A 14463-nucleotide genomic window follows, 5' to 3' on the forward strand; every position below is an offset into this window, starting at 1 on the left:
GGAATAAGCTAAGTTGTGTGTGAAAGTGGAGGAAACAAGTAAGCTAATGGCTAGTACTCTAGTCTAGACTACATGCTCAAATCATAAGCTTATTCTTAGAATATTTAGATTAGCCAAACAACTTGTTAGATTCAAGCTCATCCGTGAAAATCCACCAAGAAGTCGGTCATAAGCTAGGCCTTGCAAAATTTATTTTTATTATATACAATGCAAATTGATGCTACAGTGATGATGATGAAATCTACAGTCGTGTAGAAAATATCGATAGCAATAACAGTGGTTCGATAATAACAATTGATTAGCCAAAGCCTACGTGTAGGCTAAAATAGAGGATTCAAAACGTGATTATCAAAAAATCATTTATTGCAGTACCGTAATTTAAAAAATGATTTAATGCGAAGGCGGAAACTGAAAGCAGGCTTTATGCAATGATGCAGATAAAAAATAATTGAGTCATACCGTGCCACAGATTCGAAACAACTAAAGTGACTGGATCAACCTATGCTGCATAGCCTAAAGCCAGAGATGTACGTATACGCCGCATACTTGCGGCGTAGACTTTTTGTTTGCGCTAACGCTTGCGGCCACATTTTTTGGATAGTTTGCGCTTGAGGCTACGCCGTAAAGTTTTCGCGGTTTTTTAGCGCATAGCGTCAACACATATTTTTTAATGTATTTTTTTCGCAACTTACAACACGCCAATGCCTTCCAGCGCTGCAGTTGAAAGAATGTTTTCAATGGGCAAAGACATATTGGAACAAAACACAGCAAAATGTCAGATGATGAACACTTTCAGATGCTTGTGTTTCTTCGTTGATATTCAAAATAAAACTTGTTTGTTTCGAGTGGTTTATACCGTGTGAATGTTTGGCACCTAGCAAACAAAATTAGTTTACGCTAGTGTATGCGCTGACGCCGCCAACTTTTTTTTACAAGTTACGTTGACGCATGTGGCGTATGGTTTTTCGAACGTTTACGCTGACGGCGTCAATATTTTTTGTATGCGCGTACATCACTGCCTAAAGCAAATGTTAATGTCATAAACATCTTTCAAGATATTTGAGTTTTGAAATTATTTAAATTCAATGTTAATTACAAAAACGGCCGCTGTAATCAAATTTAATTATTAAAACAATTTCCTAAACCTACGTCTTATTAACAGCTAAATTAAAAAGTAGCATACATATAAAATCAACTGCATTAAGTCAAGTAACACAATGGGAATGAAATTACTGTACATCTATAAATGATACGGATGTGCAACACAGCTACATAAGGTTTCTAGACATCAAATATGTACTAGAAGAAAAGTGAGGCTACATAACATGATTCAAGAGTTGGTAGATTCCTCCGGCAAATTTCCCAACAACTGTTCCTGCCGTTCTCTCTTCTTTTTTTGTATCCTTTCTTTATGAATGATGCGACTGTGCTCTTGGTTGTCCCGTTTTCTAGAAACAGTTTGAGGCCGAAGAGGAAGGGATTCTGCATCGGGAGCATCAGCAGATGTGGAGGATCTACTAGCATCTTTCTTTGCTTCTTTGGATGAAGGCACCTGCTACAAATAAAACAGCGCTCATAGTAATTTCCTTTTTTGTCAAAGCAAGTCAATGCAAGACTAGTAATCAATATAACTTACAACGAACTGCATCTGTTACATCTATTTTTAACACAAAGTAGCCTGAGTTGTATCAGCGTTTGAAAACAATGTTAAGCTGAGCGTCGATGAAGATAATGAAGGAACACAACATCGCCGAGAGGGCCTGTTTTTAATCAAACTTCCTTAACAGCTACGTTTTAATTAGAGAGCGGTTAGGCTATAAAAGCTATGCATATTGCATAGCCTATCAAGACTATAAATAATGAAATACAGTAGTATAATTTAACCTTATCTTCTCATTTCCAGAGGCTTGAAATCAAGTATGGAAGTAGAAGTACCTTTACTTTTTTTATAATATCTATGACATGGGAAACAAATTCCTACTTCTGGTAGGGAAAGCAAAAACGCTGCCCACGTAAAACATAATGTTAATACAAGCTAACCCTGCTATTACAAACACTAAAAGTTTACATTTTTTTAAGTAATGGTTGTGTTAGTTGAAGCAAAGTTTAAAATTTGTCAAACGTTAGTGGAAAAACTATAAGAACTAACTACATGTTCAGAAGGTTAATCCAATAAACGATGACTACATTACTTTTACATGAATCTACTAAAAGTATGTCAATGTTTAACTAGAACTGTTGATCTGCTAACATGCAGCTAAACTAAACTGCCATGCGTATGACAATAAAGAAATTCTAAGAGAAAGAGATCAGAAATAGCTAATGTATTGCCAACTACTGCAAACCTTTTTTGAGTAGATGCCAACCTTTCACTCCTTAAATAATACAACAATGGTTGATAAAAATATTAGCTATGCTAAACGCCATTCCCACCTCTAATGGTGACAAGAGTTCACTTTTGTGTTGAGCTAAAATACAACATTAAAGAAAGGAAATTTCTGAAAAGTGTGGTGTGAAAGCAAACATGAGAAAAGAACAAAGCAAGCTCAACCACGCCCACCAACCACGCCTACAATACAGGATTAAGCGTCATCATCTTCTTCACATATCATGGTGAGGCAGGGTGGTGTCTTCAAGGTTTCAAGTCGCTCTTTTATTGGCTAAGATCAATGTTATTAATAAAAAGAATATTAATTAATTTCTATCACATATTACCGTTTGAAAATAGTTGCCAAAAAATGCACAAAGTTACACAAAATGATCCAAGAATAAATCAGATTGTTTACAATCAGATTGTTTACAATACGGATGTACAATACATCATAACGGAATAGCGCGCCACGTACTTGTTTTTCTTCTTCGTTTTCCTTGATGAGTTTCTTCTGTATTTCTTCGGCGAGTTTCTTCATCTTCTCATCTTTGTCCATCCCATCCTCATCTTCGTCATCAATCATTTTCGAGAACTTATCCACGCTTCTGAACAACCATAAAAATCGCGTTATTTAGCAATTGTTACGACAATAGCAATCGGTCAACGAAACATCCGCTACATCGATACGTCATGGTCGTCTTCAACGCGCAGTTAACTCTCCCGACATCAAAATCCTTCATTTTTACCTTGATTCAACGTCTACAGACGTTGAATCAATGTAAAAATGAAGGATTTTTCTGTCTGAGCGCGCCACAGTCACCTTTCTCTGGAAACTCACTTTGTCTGATTTTCCTTCATGGTCATGGTGCGTCCGGTCTTGATGGTCTTCATTCTGTCGATCAAGATGGTCTGTTGGCGATACATGGCCTGGGTCTTCTGGTCTTGCACGATCGTCTTCTCGCGTTGGAACGTTGCAAAAATTTCTCCAGCTGCACTTTCTTTGTTCTTCTTCGCTTCTATTTTTTTCTTAATCTAATGGAAGGCTTAAAATGTTAGCATTGTTGAACGGAGAATATGGTTAAAATAACAATTATTTTATCATTTTAAAGTGATATCGATAATGATAATTTTTTGCTTTGTAAAACGTTGAGAGCAATGCATGTCTGGCGGGGGCACTGCGTGATATGAAATACATTATATTTATGTTATAGTATAAACTAATAAACGCTAAAATACTCTTCCACTAACCCAAGCTTCCTGTTTGGCCTTGCCTTCCAACATCTGCTTCTGGTAAAGTTCCGTTCTCATCTTAAGCGCTTCCAGCATCTCGTGCTTCTTCTGATCGCTGATGTCCACAGGGACGACCGTCCTCTCTCGGTGAAAGGCTGGTCTTTGGGGCACTGGGGTGGGAATTTCTGTGGTCTGGAAAGCAAAGTGACGTCAGGTGAGGCTCTGGAAAATGGAAATACCGCACAGCTGCCAGTCGATAACCTCTCCATAGCGGTGATTTTCTCCGCTGGCGCACATGTAGGCTAAATTTTCTAAAAATCACTTTTTTTCTTTGGGTGACTTTGAATCAGCCAACCCTCACAAAAATATGGGAGAATTTACTTACTTAAACATTGTATCTTAGTTAAGAGTTATTATTGAAATGTTTTTGTAACTGAAATAAGCCTCTTCCCACAAGTTCGTATTGCTGTACTCCAAGCACAAAACTGCATTAAAAATCTCTTTTATTGTTAATCATTGAAAAAACAACAACGTTGGACCTACGTCCCTGTTCCACATCAAGGACAACATTTTTACGTCGACTGTCCGTCCTGTCCTGACCTACTCGGTTTCAAGCGATATTTCAGTGAAGACTTGTGTTGTTAAAACTAGATTTAATATCCTTAAGAACAGTATTTTTTGTTTTTTATATCAACTCAATCTTTGTCCGCCCCGTTCGCTCAGTCGTTACGCGCCCGGCTTACAATCAAGCGGCGCTGGTTCGACTCTCGGGGTGTGCGCTTGAGCAACGCATTTCAGGACTGCTCTTCATTCAGCAGCACCTAGTGAATGGAATAATACCCCGCCAACAACACTTCAACAACCGGAAAACTTCACTCTGCCAATCTGGGTAACCGGCCCTGCGTCGAGAGCCTCTACAAGTATGCGAAACTACCAGGAATAACCTATCAAGGCTTTGTCAGTCCGAGGATAAAGATTCAAAACCAACCAACTCAACGCCACAATTGAAAATTCATATAGGTCAGGTGAAACTGCAATTCTGATGCTTGCAGCAAAGTATGCTGCTGAATGGAATGCATGCTCCATCATTGCTGATTGCAATGTTGTATTTATGCTACAAACTGTACACTCAATATGAAAAGGAAATTTTTTCGGCCATGGAACATAAAGAATCAGCATAGGCGGCCTACCATACCAACAAAGTCTGACGTCACACAAAAAATAACTCATCTGCAAGTTTCTGTCAACTATAGTTTTCTCAGCTAGCAAAATTAGTCATTTTAGCAACGCATTTTTACGTTGATTTAGAGTAAAAGTGTCAGTGTCACAAAAAATGGAGAAACGAACCGATACCTTCGAGCTTACAGGAGAATGTTAAAAATTTTATGGAAAAAAAGCGCAGTAACGATGACGTATTATCTAAATTCAATTCAAACAAAATTCTCTTATAAATAGTTTAAAAAAAAAAGGAAATTGAAATACTTCGGACACGCAGTAGCCTAAAGCAAAATTCCTTACAAAGATCATTACTAGAAGGGAAGATAAATGGTAAAAGAAACAAAGGTAGACTAAGAATGAATTGGCCAGCAAACATCTCTAAATGGACAAAATTAAATTATGAAAGTGCAGTACAAACAGCTCATGATCGAGAACAATGTATCCAACCCTCAATACGAGGAAGGAACAACGATGATGAGGAGCGTAAAAGACAACTTTGTCAGCAGGGTCATGAACTCTCACCTGGTCTGTTTTCTTTTCTTTCTTTTCTTGTTCTGAACGTCGCTTCTCTCTTCTCGCTGCTAGTCGCTCTTGCATCTGCAAGTCAAAAGTTACTCCATTATTTCAAAGTTGTTTCATCACTCATCACATAACAGTGACTTTAAAAAAATCTTTAAAAGAAAAAAATAAGTTCTTCAGCGAGACTACGCTCAAACAGGGTAAGAATAATTTAAAATGTTTTGCAGTTATGAACATTTTACCAAGTTCTTCTGTTTCGAGGCTTCGGTCTGTGAACGGCTCTCCCGAGCTTGCAATCTTTGTTCTGCGAGAATGACCATCCCAGCCGCAGCGTGAGCTTCGTACTCAGTTTCCGCTTTACGTCGACGTCGATTGCGTAGCTTTTCACGCATTTGTTCACGCTGACGGTCGATATCTGACGTCAGAGCCTAATCAAATATTTGAGATACAACCGATGAGAAACTACTTTGGATTAGACCAGTGATTCTTAATCTCTTTTCAGACATGGCCATCTCAAAAAAAAATTAAGTTTGAGGATCTGTAAAATTTTCTTGAAAAGTTGATTTTAGGCAAAAAGGGCTGAAGTTCAAGCGCTAAAATTCATTCAGTCATTCTAAAATTCATTCAGTCCAGATTGAAAGCCACTTGATTAAACGAATCAAGAAAGAACAAGATCATGCAGAACGAAGGCAGGTAACTAACCTCTTTCTTCGCAGCGAACTGCTTCTCGAGATTAGAGATGGCTGCTTCACTGTCAATCTCTTCCCCGGAAACCCCTGTTTCGAAGGAATTTAATGAAACTGCTCAACAAAACCAGGGGTGTGCAATTTTGTTATACTGACGTTGACTGGATGTAACTTTAACATATGCAGTAACATCACGAAACAAGTTATCAACATTGGTCTCTTTCTCACAATTTAAAACCTATCTGTGCGGTCCTCATACATTCTCGTGGGAATTAGATGAGACATAAAACGTAGATGTTCCAAATAGTTTGGCGTCACCGGCATTAAGTTACCAAACTAGTGCCGGTGACAAACTTGTGCCATATCTATTGCAGCTTATTTATCAAACAATGTGGAATATGTCCCCGCTTTTACATTTTTCAACAACGCTAAACGTTGAAAAAATGGCACTTTTGCTGCTTTGGGAGTCACAATGCCCAAGTGATCATATCACTCAAGCTCACAAACGATAAACTTCTTCAAAATATATCCACATTCTAAAAATTAGAGGAACACGAAAAAAGCCTCTCATCCTCACTCTTCCTCTTGATCTTATTCTTCTCCTCCATGAGCTCCTCTTCAAGACCTTTCATCTTTTCAAGGGCATCTACTTCCATCTCTCGCTCTTCTTGTTCAATGCTGCTCGAAGAGGACGATGGACGCACGTCATCTGAAACCAACCTCGTAATTTGATGATTTGCTCTCGTGGCGAGAGAGTGCAATGAAGTAGAACGCTTTACCGTAAACTAACATACCATTACGCAACAATTCCGCCAAACACTTCACCACGTTATGGATCGAAACTGCGTAAGTAGTCGAACTTGTTTCTTGTCTAAATCAAATTTCGAACAAAACAATTGAATGAGGAGTTTAAGTCAATGTCAGGTGGTAGCAGAGGTAGTATGACAGTGGCCGAGTGATTAGCGCGTTGGGCTCGCAGTTGAGAGCCTGCTTGTTCGACTCCAGCCACCCGCACTTGCTGTTGCTTCTCTGGGCAAGAAACTTTACGATAATTGCCTCTACCCAGTGATCGATTTCGAGTAATGGGTCATGGACTTCTAAATAGTAGTATCTGGACTGGAAACGCAGTGACCAACATGTGGCTAAACAGTTGGTACAACAGTGGGCCAACAGCCAAGTAACTAACCCTGTTGGTCCACTGTTGGCCAACTGTTGTACCAACTGTTTGGCCACATGTTGGTCACAGCGTTTCCAGTCCAGATACTACTATTTAGAAGTCCATGAATGGGTAGTACCAAATTTAAGTCATAAGTAGAGTAGACAACCGGAAACAGACATTGCAGTCGGCTGCAGCGTGGGTCAGGTGTACGTCGGAAGGCGTACACCGATGCATAGCGCTCAAGTCCGCCTTCCCGCAATGCAGGATAAAGATAATAAAACAAAACAAAAACAAAACAAAAAAATATGCAGTTGAATAACTTCAACTTGACTGGATGAAATCTTCCATCGTAAAAAATGTGTTCTTTGCTCTATACCCTGTTGATTAAGGATAAAAAATAGCGCTCACTTCTGAGCACAACACGATACTAATAGGCATAGCAGCTTAAAGAAAATAGACTGGGAGAAAAGAATAAGAAAATCTATTCACAGACGTTGAATCAATGTAAAACAGGAGTAACTTTCAAGAACTGGCGTTGAATCATTGTGATATAAAAATTACAAAAACTAACCTTGATCTCCTGGCAAGGCTAGACCAAAGATAACTTGCACGATGTTGTCATTCCATCCCTCCCGCCGGGCTCGCTTCAGATCTTCAGTGAGCAGATCTAGGATCTCATCGGTCTGAAAGAAATCGGGGGATGTTAAGAATTTGTTCGAGAACATACCATCACCAAAATAGAGAAATGTGTCTCTCCATGTGGAAAAAATAGCGTTTTTAGAGGGATTAATATACAACTTATCGTTAGGCCATGTGCAAACTAAGGCATTAAAGACGGTCCCAAATTTTTAAAGGTATACTTCTGTAACAACTTGAGTTTTATCATAAACAGAACAAAGTAGAAAATATGCAAAAAGGTGTTTTAAATTTAAAAAAATAGAATTACGATTTATTGCATTAAAGCACAATTTTGTAAACCCAGTGTCAGCCAAATCTGATGCAAAGGAAATGATTGACATTCTCAACTGACCTTGTCAGCAATGAGGTCGGTGGTTGCATTCATTTCGTTCTCCTGCATGTGAGCCAACTCCACCATCCACTCTTCACGGATCTTCTCTTTAAGTGATGCCTTATCCTCCTCATCCGACCTATTTCGGGACATCACTGCAATGGAAGAAAATTTTCAATGAAAACTTGATCAACAAAACATTCGAATTTTTCAAGAGAATTTAAATCAAACCGACAACAATCGATTAAGCAAATGGCGTTTGCTACCTTGTAACTTAAGATTTAAGGCTGTGATGAGATCTTTATTCTGTGCGGCGACGTAGCGAGACAGCCTGGAGCGCTGTCCATCAGTGAGTGGAATCGCTCCATTCTCATCGAGAGCTTTCATCATTCTCTCCTCTCTCCAATCTCGCCGGTGCTTGGAGAAGTTTTGCAAATCCTCTTCTAGTTTCTAGAAGTTTGTTGTCATTATCTCTCGCAATGTTATAACAACGCATTGGTTCCTTTTTGTCGTTTCTGGACAAATGCTTAGAGGTTGAAGATTTACACTAAGTGGAAAGAACGCATCTTCGTTGCCACTTTCACGTTGTCATTAAGTGTCTCGCCAAGACAGCTGCGTGGTGATAGTGAGCGTTGGACCGACATCCTTTTCGGCATCGCTGTCACCGCTCGGCCACGCAGCCCACATTTATTATTCAATAGTAAAAACAGAGTGAAACTGTTCACCAGGCATTTGATATATAAAGTGACTTGCGTTCTTCTGGTGACTATAGGCTACCAGGTTACCTCCTGATGTTAAGGATGATATAGCTTTTATTACCGACATTTCATCAGTCATCACGACTGACTAAATATGATTTTACTAGTCTATGGTCACCAGAAGAACGCAAGTCACTTTATTTATTATTCAATATTACACAGCATGACATTTAAAAAAATAAACACAGAGAAAACAGACACCAAGTTATAAATATAAGTGAGCACTTTTCAGCATCGCAAATGGCATACAGTTGATGGAGTAAACAATCAAACGTTTTTTTGAAATAAAATTAAATGACACGCAAGCAATGATACCGACCTTCAAAGATGCGTTTTTAATTCCCTTTAGCTTGGAATCCTCTTCCATAGCAAGGAAGAGAAGCGAGATGGCTTCTCTCTCGTCCAGATGTTTCTTTTCCATTTGCAGGAGGATCTTCTCAGCAGACGAACCTTCAACATCGATGGAATGTTAATAATATCGTTGTGACGAAAATTAATTGCTTAAGTTCCTTGTCATGTTATTTAGTTAGTTTCAAGTTTCAGTAAATTTGCGACTTTTACCTTCGCTCTTCTCTTCCCCAAGAGTTTTAAGCTTTTCAACTACTTTCGCAGGATTGGTGAGTGCGGCAAAGGCTTGTTTACGTTGCTTTTGCGTAGCTTTGGAGGACAACCGTTTCATCATCAGTGCCGCTTGCCGTTCACGATCAGCAGCTTGACTGTGGATGATAGAGCAAAATATATAACTTGGATCATACTACAGATTATCAAGACATTAAACTAACAATCAAAAGAGGTTTTCTTGATTGATAATATATAATTGAAAATGTGATCAAAGGAAATGAGGTATACTTTCTACAACGGAACGTCTCATTACGTTTTGTTTCAACGTTAAACGGATGTAAACTGTGTTGTACATGGGAACACCAGGAGTGATCAGGTTGTCTTTTGATTAACACGAACAAATGTTGAATAGGAACAACAGTTATCAAGTTGTTCGCACAAATTTGAGGTTGAATAAACATTTGAAAAATTATGTAAAAAAGTGTCACAAATCTCATCCACCTTGCAAGCAAAGCTTCTTCGTCTCTTTTCGCTGATTGGAAGACAAACGAAATTGCGCTAACTTTTTCGTCTGCTTCCAGCTGGCGGCGCTGGCGTCGAAGCTTAGCTACCGCTAACTGGCGCCGTCGCTCTTCACTGATCGATTCCTCTTGGCGCCTGAGCCCAGCAAGCAAAGCTTCTCGTTCTGATTCCAAATTTCGATCAAGCGTCAAAAGAATGTTCTGCCAACAAAAATATTACGAACTTACGACGGGCTTACAGTCAAATGCCGATAATCGGGATTTGCCGCTATAAATATAAATCTGTAGAAAAACGAAGCTCTTTTTGGCTATCAAAACTGATGTAAGCACTCACTCGTACAGCGGGTATTTTTGTGCTTTGCCAAATAAGACAATAACTGCCGTAACAAGCTGTCTATCGCCATTCTTGACAAATCGTACTCTCGACCATCAAACGTGTTGTGGACACAAACTTTTTAAAATACATTTCTTCCAGTAAACATATCTTTACTCACGACACCGTTAAACCAAGACATTCTTTAACGAAACGATAGAGGTCGGGCTAACGAGGTTTGTCTAATTCAAACATTTATCGATAGAAAATCAGCTGGTGGCTTTGGCTGAAAGTGTTGGAAAATGCTGTAGGCTACTATGCTCACGTAACACTTTTGCAGCGGCGATATTTCAGTTTAATGAAACCTCGAAACCAGTCAATTTACCTTCCTCATTCTCTTTTCCGTCTTTTCTTCTTCATCCGCTTGTTTTTCAATTTCGTTTTCATCAACTGGCAGACCCTGTTGAATTCTTTCCTTTCTCAGTCGAAGAATTCTATCTTTTCTTTCTTTCAAAGCGTCTTCTTGAGAAGTTTTCTCCTCACCAAAGATGCGAGAGACGTCTGCAATTAGTCACGGAGCTACGTCATTCTCAATAAACTCAAACAACAATCGGGAGCAGTGACGTCACTGTAGCATTCTTTTCTACAGAGTTATTCATTACCAGAATTTCTTCAACCAACTCCTTTAATTAAAAACATAAAAAAAAGAACAACAATAACCAACCAAGCCTATCAGTCGTTTTTCAAATTGATTCAATCTCTGGAGACGTTGAATCAATGTAAAAAAATTATTTGCTGATTGGAAAACACATCGCAACATGATCATGGCACACCATCATACCTTCCTCTGTGATGGCGAGAGCGTTGAACAAAAGCGACATTTCGTCGTATTTTCCATCCAGCCGCAGCTTTCGTTCCTGGCGTTTTATTTGCATAATGCGATGTTGTCTCTCTTGCTCAGACAAAGAAGCCCATTCTTTGTCGCCAAGCTTTTTCATCAAGGCCTAAATCGAAACATTACTTGTCTAAACTGGCGTCTTTAAAAGCTCACAAATGGAGTGGGCTGCCGCAAATCCTAGATAGGAAATCCAGACACGTATCTAACTACCGGAACTTACAAAGTCCAGTCGCTTGTATGGTTGTTTAGGATAGTCGTGGCTAGGCGAGGACTACGCACACACACTTGGCCAGCTATATGTTTATTGCGGTCCAGCAAAGTCGAAACATGGAGCTTTTTGCAAGCCTACCCAGTACCCATGGTGAAAATTTAACAATTGAATTTTGATGAAAAATTGTATCTTTCAAATAATATCTACGGAGCCCAAAATGCAGAAAATAAACTCGCCTTTTAGCGAACGTTTCAGAAACTCGACTGTTTTTACCAGAGCTAAAGTTGAGTGTCCGATCAGTTTTAGTATCGAATATTAAAACAAAAAGTCATGGAGTGTCTAACAGAATATTGGCAGCAAAATCAAGCCAAAAAATGAAAGTGAGACTAATGACTTTTAACTTAAGGGCTAATTAAAGTTTGTATATGAACTCAAACACACGTCGACAACAACGCGTTTTATAAGAAGCCTTGCAACGACCACAAAAAAAGCAATCAGGAATCAAAGAGCAAAAGTTTTTAGATTTGTCAGAATATTAGATTAGTCTGAAATCGCGGTATTTATCAAAGGTCTTACCTCGGCCAGTAATTTATCTTTCAGAGCGTCATATTTCTCTTCCAATGCTTTCAAAACTTCTTCCTCTTCTTTTCTTTCCTGATCTTCTGATGAACCAAGGAGTGTCTTAGCGACGTTGTCATACCAACAATCTGCTCGGGCCCTACGCTGCACTTGCGCCATCATGCGGACAGTTTCCGGCTTCTAAAAAAAAGATGAGGATATTGTGAAACTGGTAACTTGTCATGAGAGTGAATAGCCTACTTGTAAACTAAAAGCTGCAAAATTCATAAAAATTCCGCAAAAAATGATCTGTTTTACCCCTGGAGTTGAAGTAAACCCAGCCGGTAAAAAATTCTGTTCTTACGTGCTCCAACGTCGCTAGACAAAAATAGGAAGGGATCATGTCAACAAAACGTCGCCAACCTTATCAAGGAGACCGGAAAAGATAGAGGTTGTTTCTTTCTTCTGCTCCGTTTGTAAGTCGGCGAGGATGAAAGCTTGAGCGTCATTTTCACTGATTGACTTCAACGAACAAAGAGCCAGTTGAGAGCTACTGGCTTCCTGAAAAGTAACGTGAGTGATGGTAAAAATAATGTCAAACAAAAAGTAATAAAAATCATTATCTGCCAGTTGTAAGCAAAACACAATTAAAGCAAAGAATTTCTGTATGCTTATGCCATTAAAAAATGCGGTTAGACGATTTTTCAGATAAAGAACAGTAACGTATCTGTTATTATACAAGTCGGTTGAAAACCCTGAGATATCACAGCAGGACTCACCTTCAAAATATCCCAGTGCTCTTCACTAGTTTCCAACATCGTCTGAGGGTCCTCATCTCTCCACTGCTTCCTCATCTCTCGTAAATCTCGTATGCGGTTGCTCAGATCCGAAGAAGAATGTTTTTCAGATTTGATGCGACTTTCAGTCTCTGGACCAGCTATGTCCATCAGCTGTTAAAAATATTGTTTGTGTTGAGGTTGTTTTTATTTCACTTTAAAATGTTTTGAGAAATATTGGAAAATGCTCAAAAAATGGCCACAAACCTTGAGCAAAACTTGTCTTTCAGCGGCATGTTTCGCTTCCATTTCACGCATGACTGCGTCTGCCAAGACAACCACATCATCGCTGTCCAATCGGATTTCAGGATCAACGTTGTCGTCCTAGAATCCAATTCATGAAGTAGAAAATAATTAGTGTCATGGTTACAATTTTGTGAAAAAAATCGAATACTTTTCATGCATTTCGTTTTAAGCCGATAAAAAAGCATTGTGTTACCTCAAATGCAAGGCCAGCTTCTCTGCGGCGCTTGGCCGCTTCAAGTCGAGCCCGGGCCAAGTCTAACTGACGCTTACGATCTTTATCCAAGCTGGAACACAACAGGGCGGTTTGTATGAAAACACCGAACAAAAAGATTTGTTATCCAGTAAAAAATAATATTATTATATATGAATCGCAGTAAGCAAGGTAGCAAGTTGCTTGAAAACCAAATTTGGACAGTTTGTCAAATTATTAGTGTAAAATTTTTAAGTATTTATAAATTTTAGCATTTGATCAAACGCTCAAAGTAGCCTAAGTGAACAAGACTGATTTGAAACAAAACGAATACAAACAATTTCGCTTTTTCTGTAAATTTAAGTTGGATTGCCATAAGACGCGGTGAGTAATTAACAATTTGCGCTTATAACAAGGTTTCTTTAACCAAACACACTTGGCATCTATAAGAATCGACTCCACTAGTGGTAGTTAACTCACACGTCATCATGGTCACGTGACATGGACAGCAACTGAGCTAGGGACGACAACTCATTTTCTCGACGTAAGCGGCGCTCTTGAAATCTGAGCTGAGCAAGAAGAGTTTGTCTTTTCTTCTCTGCCTCAAACCTGGAATAAAATAACGAAAAATCATACTAGCAATGAAATTAACCTTCTAATACGGTGCGTACCCAGACAGCAAATCAATCGTTTTTTACATTGATTCAACGTTTGTAGACGTTAAATCATTGTAAAAACTGGTTGATTTGCTGTTTGGGAATATGAAAGATTCCTCCAAGTTCGGGCATAAAACGTACAATGTTCGCAGTATGGCGGTTAACGGGCGAGTTTCGATAAGTTGAGCTGTAAGATCACAACCCGTACCTGTCTTTGGCATCTTTTAGAGATTTGAGAAGAGCATTTTTCTCTGCATCCAAATCCAAAGCAAGTCCCTCCAAAATGTTGCGTCTTCGTTTCTTCTCGTTTGCTTCGAAGATTAATCCCTCCTCTTCGAACAATCTATCCGCTTCTTCTGGTGACATCCCTGTGATAATACGCGCTGATCAATATACAATATGCGAGAAAATTCACTCTGTTGAGCACTATTACTCTGTATTGGAGCAGCGACTGTTCAATGTTCATAATAACCTTCCATGAAAGCTTAAACTCGTTCAAACATGTCAATATTGGTTGAACAAA

General features: G+C 39.0%; 1 protein-coding gene across 1 annotated transcript in view; it reads right to left on the reverse strand.

Annotated features, from left to right (window-relative positions):
• Nucleotides 1-174: 174 nt before the first annotated feature.
• LOC145778932 (uncharacterized) overlaps nucleotides 175-14463 on the reverse strand; it is a 47973-nt gene continuing 33684 nt past the window's right edge. Inside the window, exons 29-51 of the mRNA XM_082590520.1 lie at nucleotides 14149-14308; nucleotides 13765-13893; nucleotides 13288-13378; nucleotides 13056-13172; nucleotides 12792-12962; nucleotides 12436-12573; nucleotides 12031-12213; nucleotides 11187-11349; nucleotides 10731-10906; nucleotides 10013-10233; nucleotides 9512-9666; nucleotides 9270-9400; nucleotides 8459-8642; nucleotides 8214-8347; nucleotides 7755-7866; nucleotides 6602-6733; nucleotides 6041-6114; nucleotides 5581-5766; nucleotides 5342-5416; nucleotides 3620-3793; nucleotides 3210-3403; nucleotides 2847-2976; nucleotides 175-1555 (exon numbers count right to left, since the gene is read on the reverse strand). Coding sequence (XP_082446646.1) covers nucleotides 1331-1555; nucleotides 2847-2976; nucleotides 3210-3403; nucleotides 3620-3793; nucleotides 5342-5416; nucleotides 5581-5766; nucleotides 6041-6114; nucleotides 6602-6733; nucleotides 7755-7866; nucleotides 8214-8347; nucleotides 8459-8642; nucleotides 9270-9400; nucleotides 9512-9666; nucleotides 10013-10233; nucleotides 10731-10906; nucleotides 11187-11349; nucleotides 12031-12213; nucleotides 12436-12573; nucleotides 12792-12962; nucleotides 13056-13172; nucleotides 13288-13378; nucleotides 13765-13893; nucleotides 14149-14308 — 3455 coding nt within the window. The 3' untranslated portion in view covers nucleotides 175-1330. The remainder of the gene's footprint in view (nucleotides 1556-2846; nucleotides 2977-3209; nucleotides 3404-3619; nucleotides 3794-5341; nucleotides 5417-5580; nucleotides 5767-6040; nucleotides 6115-6601; nucleotides 6734-7754; nucleotides 7867-8213; nucleotides 8348-8458; nucleotides 8643-9269; nucleotides 9401-9511; nucleotides 9667-10012; nucleotides 10234-10730; nucleotides 10907-11186; nucleotides 11350-12030; nucleotides 12214-12435; nucleotides 12574-12791; nucleotides 12963-13055; nucleotides 13173-13287; nucleotides 13379-13764; nucleotides 13894-14148; nucleotides 14309-14463) is intronic.

This window comes from Aplidium turbinatum, chromosome 10, assembly GCF_918807975.1.
Source record: "Aplidium turbinatum chromosome 10, kaAplTurb1.1, whole genome shotgun sequence".
Classification (NCBI taxonomy): domain Eukaryota; kingdom Metazoa; phylum Chordata; class Ascidiacea; order Aplousobranchia; family Polyclinidae; genus Aplidium; species Aplidium turbinatum.